General features: G+C 40.6%; 1 protein-coding gene across 1 annotated transcript; it reads left to right on the top strand.

Moving 5' to 3' along the window:
* Positions 1-17322, top strand: miga1 (mitoguardin 1). Its single transcript, XM_008279644.1, has 16 exons — positions 1-98; positions 1787-1943; positions 4646-4817; positions 5229-5347; positions 5791-5923; positions 6125-6261; positions 8625-8748; positions 9608-9708; positions 11327-11436; positions 11603-11675; positions 12322-12408; positions 12492-12590; positions 12710-12844; positions 12968-13021; positions 13210-13326; positions 14733-17322. The coding sequence occupies exons 2-16, from the start codon at positions 1845-1847 to the stop codon at positions 14952-14954; spliced, it is 1782 nt and encodes a 593-aa protein (XP_008277866.1). The 5' UTR covers positions 1-98; positions 1787-1844; the 3' UTR covers positions 14955-17322.

Raw genomic sequence — 17322 nt, forward strand, 5'->3', positions numbered from 1 at the left:
TGAGGTCAGCCGGAGAGCCGGTTCAACCATAGATACAACCCCCGGGACCGGAGTCTGCGGAGGAAGCCTCTGAACGTATCAGCGATATTAACCGCACTGTAAGTGTGTCACATCCATTTATCAGCTAACAGCGAGTTCATCTGTCAGTCTGGCTTAATCCAGGCTGATTTAACAAATTTCGTTCACCCTGTTAGCCGTTATTAGCCTTGTTAGCTGAGTTAGCCGCTAGCTGCTGAGGCAGGCCGGTAACAGTTGAGCGCTCATCATTTCTCAACCATGTGCTAATGAGATTATCCTGCTTCAGAGCTAGTTAGCTGTTCATATCAGCGTTTTGGTCCCTGAAAACTAATGTGAAATTCTTGAAATAAATGTGCCATTTATTGGAGGATGTTTGTGACGTTATAAAAGGAAACTGTGTAACTTTGAATAGTTATGTAATTGTTGAAAAGTAGTTATAAACCTTGTCAGTATGAAGACAATGGGATTTCCAAAGAGTTCACAGTTTATATTAAAGGTAAAGGCGAGCATTGCAGCATGTAGGGAAAAAAATACAAATAAAAAAATCTCTAGGGCCCAATAACAAAACAGGCGAGTAGACAAAGCTTTTTTATCAAGTACATCTATTTTAAACGGTGTTTTCATTGTGGGTTTTTGAAAAATGTGAACTACTGCTGCAACACTGCAATTTCCCCGAGGGTATCAATGAATTCCTCTGTCTACATACCTGTCTATGTGAATAGATGAGACAAGATTGTGACAGGAATACATAAGACAATTTCTTTATGTTACATGTTTGAAGGAACCTGAGTTGACCCAAGTGCTGTACATGTTATTAGATGGGTAACAACAAAAATATATGCAAAAGCAAGACAATGTCTTGTAATATAATAATCTAAAGTACTAAATAGGACAACAACTTGTAAGTCAATTTCTAAAATTAATAATAAAATCATGAAGGGAGACTCAGAGCCATTTAAAACATGTGCATCTTAGGATTTATCTGAAAAAATGCCAGTAAAAGAGGAACATTTGATTGAAAGAGGAAGGCTAATAGGTTTCTACATATTCATTAAAAGAATAAATGAACTGTAGACAACACTGCAAGCCCTCTTATTAATGTGTAATTGTTAAAAAAAAATGTTTACGACGTTAAAAATACAACAACAAAACTACTTTTGGTCATCCTTTCCTTGCCTGTTGTTAAAGTTGCTTGCTTGTTAGTTGTTAAAGCAGGCAATGCGCAAAGTAATTGCTCATATCCTCCTCACAGGGGGAATCCGTCATGTGAACTAGCCAGGAGTCTCTTGTGAAAACTTAATTGGATATTGCATTCTGCCGTGTCAGATGGATATAGATCGGCTTAGGGGATGTGGTCGTGCAGCGAGTGACTGTCAAAGCAATGCTGTGTTGTTAGGAAGGTAAATCATCTAACTTAGTTAAGTACTCAGACAGCCACTTTGCCCACTTGTGTATAATGTAAGGCGAGGTCTGACATATTTTAATGCCTTTGGTGGGTGTGCTGACAGTCCTGAAGTTCATTGATTGATCGTACTTTCATTTTAGTTTTCATGCAAGTAGTCGCTGAGAATCAAACAGTTCATTCAATCAAGATTATTTTTTTTCCTAAGGTAGTTGAACAACTTGTACATGGTCAATTAGACCTGCTTCGTTCAGTTTTGGCAAGACTTTCTACTTCCACAATGCTATATGTCACAGGTCTTATGTAATCATTGTGTCCCCTCCAATGTTAAAGCTGTTAATAATGTCTTCGTGTCATCGTCTTCAGCTCCAGCACAATGGTGATCAAGACACAGGAGTTGCCAAGTCATGGATAGGGTGCCACAATGACACATGAGACCCTCTCAAGCTCCCAGCTGTCTGTTAAGGCTGCTGCCCTGCGCATGGTTGACCTACCGCTGTCCGTCTGCAGCTCCCTGGCACAGGTGAGCATGTGTTTGAAACTGGCAGGTGTTCTTCCACAGCCGTGTTACATGGAGTGCTCACTGGTGGCTATTTCTGGTCCATTCAAACAGTGCTGTTGAGGACACAATTGCACCCTCAGATTAATCCTCCCAAGGCCTTTTTCCCCAACTATTAGTAATGATTTAAACAAATATCTAATAGTTCTTAATAATCTGCAATTCTGGAATAATCTGCATCAAAATATCCCCACTGGCTCCACAATTTCTGACAAGACTGACACTCAAAAGTACTATTTACTGTTGAGTAAAACACACATTAAATTCCTACTGTGATATTATGACCCCAAAAATATCTAGGCTCGTATAATAGTTCACATTCTCCAATTATACTTGGTGTAAACACAAATTACACGGCCTCAGAATACCTCCTGTAATTGATTAACTTGCAGTTTTTGCTTGTTTAAAAACACACTAACAGTAACCCATCATGCCTGTGGTTGCATCTACATTCCCATGTGCATGCAAGCAGAACATGAAGTACAGTTGCTGGGACCTGGCATTGAGGTGTTTCATTTTCTCTATTTTTGTACTTTACTGATGAGTGTGTTCATAAATGCAACTTTGTGACGCAGATAACCTTGTATGAAGGTCTGATATGACTGAATTTGGCACATGTCCTTTCATAGTCTTCCTTTTAAGCTGATTAAATGAGCTGGTGGCTACACTTCTTACATATAAAGTGCTTCTACTAGTTTGTTTTTTCGGCGAAGGCTTTCTGCGGTGGAAGGATACTGACCTGCCGCTCAGCCAGTCTTATAGCTAATGAGAAAGAGTGTCAAAAGATTTATGTGATTCTGTGTAGATAGTTTGCAAACGCAGACGTCAGAATACTTATTTTTTAATCAAAGCAAAAGTTCATGAAGACCAGGGGCTAAATGGTAATGGGTTTTTGGGGCTCATGCCTGTTATTTTTAATCAAGAAGACCGATAATCGTTATTTGCAATTGATACACATGCAGTAAAAATGAAAATCTTGGTGTCAAAATTTAGAACAACACACACTCTGATGAAAAACTGAATTAAAATGCCTTTGTTAATTATGTGTAATTAAAACAGATTTTTTTAAACATTCATCCTTCAGTGTTGATGAGTTGTAACTCAATAAGTGTTCATCAGTTGTGCTGAACCACAGCGTGCTGAAATAAAAATACCAATAATCAGAAAAATGCTGACTATTGCATCCAATAATCGGCCAGCCTGATAATCGGTCGAGCCCTCATGTAAACTGGGCATAGAGCAGGCTTACATTAAAACGTTGTACAGTTAAACTTTCAGGCTGTCAGAGCAGTTGTGATTTTAAATGTTACCTTAGATGCTAAATGTCCGGTATTTTCCTTTACCATCTTTCCGTGTGTACTTACCTTACAGTACATGGAGGGCATGAGTGTGTTTGTGCCCTGAGTCACGTAGCAGGTCGGATATAATTGGATATTCTGGTACGAGAATGCCTGACATGTGGCAGCAGCGGGTATGGACACAGCTTTGAAGCGCTGCAGACCTGCTGCACCATTAAATCATTCCAGCCCTTTCAGTACCCTTTTCAAATAGTCAATATTATGTCTGTTGTCATACCTCCCATCCAAGTGTTTATGTAATGCATCAGTTGTTGCGAATGTGCAATAGCAGCAGCAGCAGCAGCGTCTATGTGGATTATCTCCTCTTCAGTCAGTGTTTCTAACTATAGACTGAGGGGGATACGCACGTTATCTGAAACAGATTTTTTAAAATCTATATGACAGGCGAGTAGCTGATCCCCAGTCCTGCCTGGTACAACATGTGTCCACTAAATTTTGAGTCTTGCATCCTACGTTCAACTCTCATCAGACAGCCAAGTGTTGCACTCAGTGTAGCACCTTCCAGTCTTTCCTTTTTACCGTTTGTGTTGTTTGCTCAAGTTATTTAAATCACTGTTTACATAAGCAAACTTCAGTGCAGAATTTTGTTATCTACATACATCATAATATTCTCAGTAAAATGTCGACAGTACTTGCCTTCTATTGGTTTAAGCACAAAATTGGAGACAGAAGTGGTGTTGATTTCGTAATGTTGAGTATATGTTTTGAACTGTTTATAGGAACAGTTATTTATTTAATATCCGTGTTGCTTTTATGTAAACATTTTGTGTTTCACGTAGTTTTGTTTCCACCTAAGTAGTCCCTAGAAGCTAATGTACCTGTAGCTTGTAGGCTATTAAAGAGAGCCAGGTGCCGTCAGTGTGTGTCTCAAGGTCAATAAATGTAACTTTTGGTGTTTTGAATTTCATTTCGGTCTGTGTCTGTAGTTAGTTAGGCTTCAACTATTTTTTTCAACACTAAATCGAAAGTTATTTGAGACCTTACTGAGAGAACTGTAAACATGTTTTGTATAACAAAGTTCATCTGTGTTGATACTCAGTTGTAATGACTGATAAAACTGTCTTCTTTTCCTTTCAGTTTTACATATTACCGTTAATATTTAGCTAAACAGAAACAAAAAGTACTTGGTTTGGGGATTTTCTGACCCCCATGCTTTGGAAAAGAGTTGTGATCATAACAAGATGTGAACCTGCAGAGAAATACGGGCTTTAAATTGTTTCGATTTTCATTCACAATGTGGTGTTATGGGTTCTTTGTACGATGTAACAACATTTAACGTTTAGCTCTTCTTCATTTTCTTGCCTCTAGGTGAGTGTCAGCACAGGCACCAAGAAATTGGTGGCTGCCACTGCCTTTGGTGCCGTCTCGCTCCTCTTCCTCGCTCGTCGCTTCCAGAGGAGGAAGGGCAGAAAGAAGGCTCACTCGCCACAATGGGAGCAGGCTGGTTTTGAGTTTTTCGCTGCAACTTCAGCAGAAAATGGTAAGACTTCCTGACACTGTGATATTTTTTGCCTTCGAGCAGCAGCTCACTGGCCTGTAATCTCCGTTTAATACGCTGGCCCATTTACTGTTTGGTTATGTAATCAGTCTGACGTTCGAGGCTGCGCCTGTATTACCTTGAACTGCAAGGAGCAGGCTCCAGATAAATGCTTTACCTCATTTAATCTCACTTAGGAAGATTTGCCTCTGATTAGAGTCCCAATAAGAAATTAAAAGAAATGCAGGATTAAAGGAAGTCAAATTAGCAATTGACCAGAGTAAATAATCTTTTCCTGTGAATGCAGCAGATATACACTTAAATACCGCAAAGAATTTAATAAATAGACATAGTTTATATAAGTTTTATCATTTACAGGACCTTATCTCATAAGTGTTGTCTTTATCTACCCAGACAACACCAGCCAGAACATCACTCTCTCCCTCAACTCCAAGAATGGCTACTCCTCTGGCCTGGTCCTCACTGCAGGAGATTATAGGAAACTGTCTGGGTCTCTGTTAAGCCTGGCCTCGGTAAGACAAAGCCATAGTTTTAATCTAATGACTATGTTACAGATCATTTTTATCTAAGGCGACAAAGCCCACAGACACAATGCAGTGATTGCTTGTTTTTGACTTTAAGAGAAGGAAAAATCTGATTATACATTAAAAAGTTTTCAGTACTTAAACCAGAATAGAAAACTTTGCTTATCCTTTTGTGTCTGGTGTGGTTTGCTCCATATCCTCCTCATAGACACAATCCAGTGATGAGTAAGATTTATTCTCTGTACTTCTGTTTGGTTTTCCAGTAATTCTTAACCGTGCCTGATGTGAGATTTCAAGTATTTCTTGTCTGTTTTTTGTTTATACTATTGGTAGTTAATAAAATCTATTGTTGGTAGAGCTGACCTGCAGTGTATTTGTGTTGAGATGTGGCTTCAAAGGTTTCACGGTGCTCCTCTGCTGTGTCTTTGCAGGTAAAAAGTATGAACTCGTCCAGCAGCAGCACCTGCGCAAATGAATCCACCTGTTGGGACAGAGTGGGGGACGCTGACATCTGCAGTGTGGTCAACTTACCTGTAACCACACCTGAAAACCTGTACCTCATGGGTAAATGGACTTGTGTACTGCATCACCTCTCTGTGTTTGCAATAAGGAGAAAGGACCAGATGCTAAATGAACTGAAGAAATGGAAACGTTCAGTCTGTAGTTTCAATTTGTTGTTTTTGTTGGCTTGCAGTATGCTTTAAAATTGGAATTTATCGATTGTTTTTGGAGACTGAGAGTTTGTGTTTTTTTTTTCCCTCTCAGGTATGGATTTGTTTGAAGAGGCTCTGCGGCGGTGGGAGGAGGCCTTGACATTCAGAAGCAGGCAGGGTGAGGATGATGCGAGCTGTGCATCTGTCAAAACAGGAGCTGGAGACACCATCGCTGAACAGACCATGGAGGTAAGAAACACTAATACTGTGTAAGGCCTGTGTTGGTCTCAAAACAGCCTCAGTTGTTGGTGTCTTGGATTCCACACCATGTTGCAAACATTCCTTAAAGATTGTGGTCCCTGTTGTCAGCTGGTCACTCGGCAGACAGTTGAACTCATTGTTATGTTCATGAAACCAGTCTGAGATGATTGTGACATGGTGCGTTTTCATACCAGGAGTACCATTAGAAATTGGTACATTGTGACCATAAAGGGAGGCACACAGTCAGCAGCAGTTCTCAGACAGGCTGTGGCATCCCAACCATGACTGACTGGTATTAACCCTCTGAACCCCAAGCAGTTATGGGACATGTTTTGCTCCTGTCATGTTTTTTTACTTCCTGTGGGCTCATTTTTCACTGCAGTATAAAGTCGTGCTCCTCTATGGAAACAAAACAACCATGACTAGAAGTAGAGAGAGCTCAAAATGTCCTCAGTGCAGTGTGATGATGACTCTACAGGGAATCGATATTTTATTACTTGCAGTTCAACTGAAAAGTCACATTTTGGTTGCAGCTGAGTCACTAATGACTTCTTGGTTGCACAGAGGAGCATAAAGTCTATCGTTTTTACAGAATGTGGTTATTGCATTTATTTTTGCCAAAAATTTTAATGAGACCAAAGTGATTTTGATGACATATCATAATTTTAAGCTTATATTTGGTTAAGTTTTCCATTGGAACTGTAAATGCAACATGATTAGTATAAGGACTTTTGGAAAGTTTAATATCTGCAGTTTGTAGCTCTGAAAAATGAAAATAATTAAAGCAATTAGAAAAAACATGGGGCTGCAAGGTGACTTGGTGGTTAGCATCGTTGCCTCGCAGCAAGAAGGTCGCCTGGGATCTTTCTGCGTGGAGTTTGCATGTTCTCCCCGTGCAGTGTGGGTTCTCTCCGGGTTCTCCGGCTTCCTCCCACACAGTCCAAAAACATGTTGAGGTTAATTGGTGATTGTAAATTGTCTGTAGGTGTGAATGTGAGTGTGCTTGGTTGTCTGTCTCTAAGTGTAGCCCTGTGATAGACTGGTGACCTGTCCAGGGTGTCCCCTGCCTTCACCCTGAGTCAGCTGGGATGGACTCCAGCCCCCCACAACCCTGGTGAGGGGCTCATCATTACACTTCAGGAACTCTGAGTGCCATCTGCATATCTCAGCAGAAATTGTCGAGAACTTTCCATTTTTGGTGAGCCTGTGTCCACTGCAGGATCATGTTTTTGTTCTTGACTCATAGCTGTATCTGTTGTGAGTCGGAGGTGCTTTCCTGTTCAGCACAGTCGTAAAACGCAGTTGTCTGAGTTGCTGCAGCATTTCTGTCAGCACCAATCAGTCTGGTCATTCTCTTGTGACAGCTCTCACCAACAAGGCATTATTTCTGTCTGCAGCACTGTATGTCTTTTGTTTTGTTCAACGCACAGAAATAGACAGAACAGCTCGTCTGGTACCCAAGCATATCATGGTCAAAGTTACTGAGGTTACAATATACCATTCTGATGTTTGATGTAAACATTTAAAGCACCTGACCTTTATCTATATGGTTTTATGCGTGACACAATTGGATGATTGGATAATTGCATGAATAAGGAAGTGAACAGGGGTTCCTAATAAGTGTGTGTTTTTGTACTTTAGTCACAGAGGTGGAAGGGTAAAATATGAGGCACTTCCTCGTTTCAATACAATTTCTGTGCTAAAATGCCCATTTTACTGCAACATAAAATGACTTATGCACAATTGATTCTTCTTTTCCAATAAAGAAAATGATTGCACAACACCCATGTGTCTATCTCAGCTTGAGTCCCAAGAGTTGATGTGTTGATTGAAGTCACGCCAACATTTTCTGTGCTGTGTGCTCAGTTCTTTAAAACCAGAGGAAGACTGCCCACAAACACTGCACTACAGGTCACCTTTATGACTAACCTGCCCTCTGACAGCCCACCATTGTCCCAGAGTTTGGATTGTATAACTCACTGGCTGTCTAACCTGACTGCAAAGGCTTTGGATTAGTGTGGGTCAAATAGTTAAGTCTGGGCACCCAAACAGACGTTGAGGCTGCTGCTTGGTCTTCAGTCAAGCAAATCCACTGCTCACTTGTGCCTGTGTAGAAAGCTTGTTAAAAAATTAGGTCGCGGGGGATTCCCAAGGACGAGCTGAAAATAATCTGAGTGAAATTGTGCCAAAAATTGTAATATTTCTAAACTTCACTGTGTAATGATTACATTTTAAATGAGCTAACAGCCCATATTGACTCGGGGACACTGTTAAAGTTCGTAAGTCTTGTTTTTCTATACTGATTAAGGTAGAGGTGTTTGATCGCTCTCTTTCAATGTCTCTGTGTTCAGGATGTCATCAGTGCAGAGTTCATCCACAGGCTGAAGTCTCTGCTGCAGAGGGCCTACCACCTCCAGGAGGAGTTTGAAGGTGTGCTGGGCATGTCAGAGCCTTCCTCCCACAGCAACAGCCAAGGTGAGTCAAAAATACAATACTGTGCGATTCTTCCATACCACCACAAAAAACAGATGGATCGATTCAATATAATGCAGAGCAGCACAGTAGTTTTGTGAAGCATCTAATGTAACAGGTAGTAGTCGGGTTTAGATAGTTTGGTGCAAATTAGAAACTATCGCATGAGGAAAAAGTTAATGGAAACCGCAAAATGTCTTCAATTTGACAAAAATGTTTTCATAAGAGCTTGAAGTAGTTGATGACCTTTTCCAGAAAGAGTTATTTTGCTTTTTTGGAGATGTTAAGCTCTGACACGGAGACCATTAAACCTAAATAACTGATCAGCTCTGTCCGCTTCTTTAGTTTTTTCCTCCGTGAAACATGGCCAATAAAGCTGACATGAAAGAATAACTACAACATTTCAGATTTAAATCAATTCCTGAAGAGTTATGTACATTTTGTCTTGAAGGTGGCAACGGTCTTGTTTTGTTACTTTAAGGTTTTTTAGCAGTTGGCAAACCACTATTATTTGCCCCTGCTTCTTCTACTTTGTTTATTACAGTCATGTTGTTGCCTATACAGCCATCCTCTGACGACACTTTGCAGCCTAGATTATTCCCTCCAAAGCAGTTAATGAAAACAAGTGTAATTCACATTTCGTTTCTTTTTTTCGGCAATATTTCACATTCACTTGACATTTAGATTGAGACAGGGCCCCCGAGATGTAAACTCTGCTTTTGCATGATTGTTCAGGTTGTAGCTTGAATGTGTGGCTGCTTAGTTGGAGTGCTTTTTAAATTAATATAACATGTAACATATGCTATAATGCAATCAGATACAAACTTTACTGTTGTGTCAACATGATTTTTCTTTCTACCAGATAAAATGGCCGACGTTTTGTCCAGAGAAGAGCTGGATGACGCCTGTCTGAGAGACAGCATCAGCATCGCCTCCACAGACTCCTTTGTGTCTGCTGCTGAGGTAAGAAAAGCACTAAACCTCTCTCTGGAATCACCTCTTTTACACCTCAACAATTCTTGATGTTCATGAATGGCATTTTGTCAGTATCACATTCTCTACAAAAATAGCATAAAATGCCATTCAATACTAATGAATGAACTCTGCAGCACAGACTTTTTGGTTCAGTGAACATAAATCTCTTCATGCATTTTCACATGTATGTCAGATTTGCCGTCCCTTGAATTCTTAGTTAGGTGCTACCATAAATAGACAATAAATCAGGATTGCTGTTTTTTTGTTTGAGAATCAGAATATTGCTTTTGAGGGTCACTATGCATGCAGGCGATCTTCTTTTGTTGCTGGCTACAACCTCTTTGGGCAGCAAGAAGTCCTCTATGCAGGAAAAACCCTGCAAATAACATGCAATCGATTCGAAGGATCTGGAGAAGCGTGTGCTTCATTAATAGTCTGTTTATATGTGGTGTTATCAAAGTACATTTTTTCAGATTTCAAAAGGTTTAGCTTTCAAAACATAAAACAAAAATGTGGATTCACAATATGACAAATACATTTAGACGCGATTGCAAAACAGGAGATGTCCTCTCAGTTGATAAACCGCAGAACTGTACAGTTATGGATGATATACGGGTTTTGAACAGGAAATAAGGAAACCCAGCAAACGCTTTAATCTCAACCTGTCTGAAACTTTGACTTTGATTCACAGCAGGAGTTTGATGCGGATGACTTTGATCTTCCTGTATGTTCACCAGCCGCTGTTTACCCGTTCTCTGTTGATCTCCTTTACTCATTAAGTCTCTGTGGGGGCTCAAGCTGTGCTGCTGCTGCTGCATTTGACCAACAAAATACAAAAACAAACTGGCTGTTTACAAAGTCTACAAGCTGGATTCTCTGTTCAGACCAAAGCCTTTAACTCCTCACCTGTAGAAAGCTACAAAATGCTTTACAAGTATGCTTTAAAGTACATATGATTTAAACATTTTAAACACAAGTATTCACATTTGCAAACTTGTCGTTTGCCATTTGCTCTCAGCAGTGAAACGAGGTCATTCATACTTGGTGACTCACTGAAAATAGACCTTCGACATTCCTGCAACACTGTACGACATGTAGTCAGCTGTTTTCACTACACACTCCACACGCTGCCGTAACACGAAGAGCCACGAAGGGTTTTCTTCATGCTTGTTAAAAGTGTGCCGCTCAAAACACGGTGCAGGTTAATAGGTTAAAGGACAGACGCGAGGCCCCTCTGAAGACGTGACACAGATTTCAAAGATGCAGTGAGGCTGCACTCATTTACAAACACTTCAGGTTCAACGTTTGAGGCAGAGTTGACACAGTGATCAACACCAGTTGCTGTATAAATTAACTTTTCTCTTATTGTCCTAAACATTAATTCAGATTCAACAAACAAAAACTAAGCAGTGAATAAAAATCTGTGAGAGCAAAGAAGAAAAAGCAATTATAAAAAAGTTTCTTTGTGTTGTTACAAGATGTGGACCCAGAACGAGAATCACAATTGTGGATAATGAAAAGTGGACCTGATGTCATGAACACTTTAAGCATCGTGTGTGACACGCAGGAAGTAAAAGTGATCATCGTTGTTTGATTTCTGTCTCAGCTGTCAGAGCACAGAGAGCTGAGGAGTGCCTTTGCTTTGGGTCATCACCGCTTCTACGAGGAGGCGCTGCAGATGGCCGAAGACGGCAAGATCTCCTGCAGAGTGCTGCGGTAATTATTCACATTAACACGTGAAAAACGCACGATTGTCAGCTTTAGAGAACCTACAGAACACGCAAGAGGCTGAAATTAAATGGCAACTGCTTGAAAACTGTTTGATACCTGTGATGTCTGCTGACATTTTAATTATGGTGTTTTTCTTGATTGTCATTTTCAGAACCGAGTTGCTGGAGTGTCTCGGAGACTTGGATTTCCTGGCTAAGTTACACTGTGTGCGGCAGGCATGTCAGGTAAGGTTCACCTTCATAATTGTAGCACAGTTTAAGAACTTGTTCCCACCATCACTTGTATATAAAGATGAAGAAAATATTTTAAAGGCTGTTTTGCAGTTTCGTTCTTCTGTATCGTGCATGTAAAGAGCCCATATTATGCTTCTTGGATGTTTTCCTTTCCTTTCGTGCGTCTCTATAGCTGCTTTTTTTTTTGTCCACTGCAAACTTACCGAGTCCTTGCCAAAGGGAGTTATTTGCTCCCACAAGAAACACTGCTTGTTACCTGCCTAAAAAACGCCTCATTTGAAGTTTAGGTTTTTTTCTCTGTTACTTATTTATATCATCAGGTAACACATTTGCATCACATGTTTGCTTTTGTTGACCATCAGAGCAGACTAAGCTTCTTGAAAGGGCCGTTTTAAAGAGACAGGAGGTGTTGCGGCAATGAGCAGGATGAGATTAATATGTTTTTTGTACATTAAAGCCTGTAAACATATTCTAGTAGACCCCAAATATACAATTATAGGACTGTATGGGCTCTTTAAGCTGTATTCTCATTGAATTGTAAACAGTCATGTAAACATCAAGGTTTGCATCAGGACCACAGTGGGAACTACTGAGCTCTACTTTAATGATTATTAAAGCTACGCTCTTTGGTCTCCAGCTCATTTTGTGCGAGAGGACGACCAGGATGTTTCTGGCCGAAACAGGAAAGAAAATACTGTCTTCAATCATAGTTAAAGCACAGAAGGTAAGACCGAAGACACAGCTAGTAAATACAATTATCGCTCTTTCCTGAGGTGTTCCCCTCGTAAATGTGTGTCTGGTTTGCAGAGCCCAAAGAGATTTGAGGAAGTGTTTGAAGAGATGATCTCCTTTATGGAGCACACGGAGCACTGGGAGGACACGGAGGTGGAGCTGGCCACGCGAGGAGTAAGTGTTACGTAGCAGTGATAGTTCAAACTCCACCAGCTGACTTTGTTCTGTCCAGTGTCAAACAGCACTGAAAGGACCAACGTGATCGGTTTTTAATAATGTTTGATACTTGCCAGGTGAGGCACTTGAACTTCTATGACATCGTGCTGGACTTCATCCTGATGGACTCCTTTGAGGACCTGGAGAACCCACCTATCTCCATCCAGAACGTCATCAACAACCGCTGGCTCAACAGCTCCTTCAAGGAGACGGTGAGTAAAACTGTGCGATGTAATGATCCACGTAGGTTCCACATTCTGTTAGGACACTTTAGGTTTAAGCTAACACCTTTTGAATTTTGGCTTTTCATTGAATCTTATGTGCGTATTTCACAGGCGGTGGCGTCCAGTTGTTGGTCAGTCCTGAAGCAGAAGAGACAACACATGAAGGTACAAGTCTGTTAATTTCTTTATCTGATGTAGTATACAGTATAATCTTTGTTTTAATATCTGCCAACTCATATACGTTATAAATAGACACAACTAACTAACTAGGTCAATCAGGTGTGAAATATGAAAGCAGCAAGACCGTTAGCAGGAAGTCCAAACCCCTCTGTAACCTCTGCTGTTTGTCTCAGGTGGCCGACGGCTTCATCGCTCATTTCTACACTGTGTGTGAACAGATCAGCCCCGTCCTGGCCTGGGGCTTCCTGGGGCCAAAGAGCTCCCTGCACGACTTCTGCTGCTTCTTCAAGGTCAGTCAGAACTGAACACATGATATCAACCAGTAACCTTCTGGAAATGTGATCGCTGCCTTCTATCAGAGGCTGAGTTTCCATCCAAGAATTCAACAAAAATACATGTGGCCATTCGCTACTGGTATGCTAATGCATTGTATGCTAATGCAGTTTGTTAGTTGACACAAACAGCTGGTGATGCTGAGTCTCCAGTCTGGTAACATTAAACCACCAGAGAAGAAGAGGGCGCAACTACATATTGTAATTGAAATAACACCTGTAATGGTGAAAAAGAGCATAAAGAGATGATAAAAACATGATGGCATTTCAGGTTTCAATCTCTCCAGTGGAGCAGAAGCTTCTGTGGATTGTAAAAATAACACAATAAAGCTAACAGCTGACTGAGGTGTACAAATTGGCGTCTCAATTCATAGAAGTGGATTTCAGGGAGGACACAATATTTACAACCTTTATTCTAGAATCTGACGTTTACTCATTGTGCCATTGTTTTTGTGTGATGATGTGGACATTTGTGCTTTCCTTCACATGACTTGAGGCAGAAAAGTCTGAAATTGTTGCGTAGAAACTCACCACAATGCAGGGAGTTTAGTGTTTGCTGCCCATAATTTTCTGGAGAAGAAGGCCCAGACCCCTGGTGGTACGAACAATATCTACACCTATGTGTCAAATAAAGCAGAATGCAGATGGAACCAGACTCACTGAGCAAAGTGTCAGCGTTTCCACTCAAAAAAATCAACAAAAAACAGTTTTACACCACAGCTACCGGGGTATGTGCCAAAATAATATTCTTTATTTTATTAAGTAGTAAGGCAAATTTAATTCTCCAGCATTTTCAGTGCAAGTAAACCCAGTGTGCTTTACATTAAAACTGTTAATATTCAGATATTTGAACTCTATAACATAATGACCAGTAAGTGACCAAAAAGTAACCACCAGTTGTGTATGCACTGGAACTGGGTTGTTTAATCTGTTTTTGTTTTCTTCATATATTTGTGTCTCTACATGTTAGAACGTTTATATTTTTCAAAGACTTTTACATTTTTAATTTACAAATCAGGTTTCTAACTGTAATTTACAATATCCAAGGAGCTCTTGTGTCAAAAAAGGCTTAAATATTTCAAGAATATACACCAATGATGTCTCCCTTTTTTGTAGAATGAATTAAACCAGTACATCTGTGTTTTGGCAAAATGAAAAACAGTCTGTAGATGTTCAGTCATGCCGGTCATGGTAATTCTTTGAGCTTCACTAAAAAGCAACACGATCTTCTTCTGTTGCTTTATGCTGCAGCTCCAAGGATCATGATTAAAATACATTTTACTCGTTGTGTTTCTTTGCTGCATCAACCTCCACTTGAAGTGTAGTTTATATTAATTTACTTATGACTCCTGCTTCTCCTCCAGGACCAGGTGCTCTACTTCCTGAAGGACATTTTTGACCTGGACAAGGTGCGCTACTCGTCGATGGAGAGTCTGGCGGAGGACATGCTCCACCTGCTGCACCGGCGCACCGAGCTGCTGCTGGCCTACCTGGGAGCCGACTCCCAGCTGCACCACAACGGCTGCAGCTCCCCGCAGGTGCAGCTGCTGCCCAGCGCCGCCCTGCTGGAGGCTCCGGTGCAGTGAGAGGCCACCCGGGGAGTTTTAAGACACTGCACACAAGGACATGACAGCATTTATTCTAGGGTGAGTTCACACCAACTGCCGGACCAAAGAAACCTATCCGTAGGTGTGAGCACGCCTCTGAAATCCGCTCACTACATCTCCCATCATGCCGTGTGGTCTCTGTATCTGTGGATCCAGGTGTACTGTGTTCGCTGCCTGCCTTCACACATGTTCTTCATCTCTGTTGTGGCCTCCTCCTCCTCCTCCTCCTCTCCCCAGTCCCCTTTCACTGTGCCATGGCCGTCACTTTTAAATACCATAGCAATAATATTTATCATTTCAACTTGCTGTGAGACTGGCAGTGATTCTCTAGCGGTAGATATTAACGCAGTGTAATTAAAGGGCATATTTATTGCCGTTAAGAGCAGTTTGTGTGAGAAAAGGAGATATTTTACCATATTTATTTTATTACACAGCTAAATGATGCAGGGTTTATTTTGTAGAAGTTGTAGTCGTGCCTGTACGTGTTAATGGATTTGTGGTCAGCTTCAAACACACAGTTAGACTTTGTCAGATTTATTCGATGTGTTTCCACATCCTACTGAGCATCAGCAATGCAACACTATTAAATGTACTTTGTGTTTTTGCTACAAGTACAAGCTGCCCGTCACTGAGCACAGCGAGTCACAGATGAAAAGGGAACATCCATCTCATTACATGGAGTTATTTAAAAAGGGAAAAAGCTTCATGCAAGATTGAAATGCAGCCCGCGAGGCACTAATAGAAGACTTTCGTGCTGTTCAGCAACTTGTGCCACTCGGTTTTTCATGACGGGCAAAAAACGCTAAAAGCCTTACTATGAATGCACATATTCAAGCCTTGTCTTTGTCACTGAATGTCAGTCTGAGTCTTGGTGTTTCTCTTAACCTGTGAGGTTTGAAGAATACTGCAGTATATTGTCGTCTGCTCTGCTGCTCAGTCACTGCCGTGTACAGAACAGATGTGGAACAAGGTGGAAGTGTGAGCAGTGGAGCCGCTGCTACCATACAGTGTGAACACATGTGGACACCAGTGTGACCGCCTGCTGTCATCTGCTGTTTCTGTAGGATTTCACTCTTAAAGGTGGAGAACGTGATGCTAAACCAATGCAGCTTTTGATAAATTTTGAGAATATTGACACACTTTTTCAGCGAATTCTGCTTCAGCTTGTGCAAAGGATAGTAAATCTAGCACATGCTCACTATTCAAATATGTCAAGAAACTCAAAAGCAGTCGTTCTCCAGGATCACAGACTCCACCTTTAAAGTTTTATATTATTTCAAGTCTGTCCTAAAACACCACTCACATGATCTCTCCTCTTGTTCATACTGACCATAAAAAGAAGCCTGTTGTTTCATAAATGATCATCTACCCTATGTTAAATGCTTTAAGGCTGAAGTGAACAAGTAAGCAGCTGTTTTTACAACCTTTAAGGAGAATTTAAAGCAAGAAATTGCTGGATCCAGGCTCTACACTGTGATTATGTTTTGTTTAGACAGTAAACACATTCACTTCTGTATTTTCAGCTGCTAGTTATGCTGTAGAAAACATTTTAGGATGTTAAGACGGCCTCTCGCAACTTTTCGGTGTGTTTTATTTGCTGACAATCAATAATAGATGAAATTACTACTAGAGACACTAAGGTCAGAGCTGCAGTGTTGCCAGATTTGACTGGGTTTCAGGCGACTTTTTTGATGAGCTGGGCAGGTAGAAACTGTTTTGTGAGGGTAATAATTTCAGCTTCTTTGTACCATATGTTTTAATAAACAAACCTTTTTCAATAGCAGATAAACATGGGCATTAGTGATGACAGTAATGATTATGTTTCTACTTCGGTGCAGAGCCTTAATTATCATTATTAGCAACACCTTTGTTTACCTGTTATTTCGTGTCCAAATGGCTGCTTTGAAAAAGGACTATTGGTCCCTCCTTTAAATTAATTTGAGACTGACAGCACTGAGTCTGACACGCAGTGACTCACAACCATCAAAACCAAATATTGGTTATTTTTCAGTCACAGCTCTGCAATAAAAAATGACGACGATGTTTAATGTATGATCTGAGATGGTTTTCCATCACTGACAGCAACACGAGCGAGTTAAGCGCTAAATATCTGCCCTTTGAAGATATTTTTGAGTTTCAGATGTGTTTTTTTATGGTTGGTATGAACCTGAGAAGTGACCAAAACCTTCTAATGCACATATTGTGTTGTTTTGAGACCGACTTGTAATAAAAGTCTTATTTTACAACGACACTAGTAGTTTTGTCCACACAGAGGGGACGGTTAATTTTGTGCATTCACTTTGTTTTGTGTATAAATTAAGCAAATAAAGACTCTGAATGTGTTTGA

This window comes from Stegastes partitus, unplaced genomic scaffold (assembly GCF_000690725.1).
Source record: "Stegastes partitus isolate 25-593 unplaced genomic scaffold, Stegastes_partitus-1.0.2 Scaffold167, whole genome shotgun sequence".
Lineage (NCBI taxonomy): Eukaryota > Metazoa > Chordata > Actinopteri > Pomacentridae > Stegastes > Stegastes partitus.

Bases quoted from the DNA above. Each gene is read 5' to 3' on its own strand.
- miga1 (XM_008279644.1), top strand. From the start codon at position 1,845: ATGACACATGAGACCCTCTCAAGCTCCCAGCTGTCTGTTAAGGCTGCT. The intron at 6,262-8,624 runs GTAAGAAACACT...CTCTGTGTTCAG, and splicing joins TCGCTGAACAGACCATGGAG to GATGTCATCAGTGCAGAGTT. The intron at 12,591-12,709 runs GTAAGTGTTACG...GATACTTGCCAG, and splicing joins TGGAGCTGGCCACGCGAGGA to GTGAGGCACTTGAACTTCTA.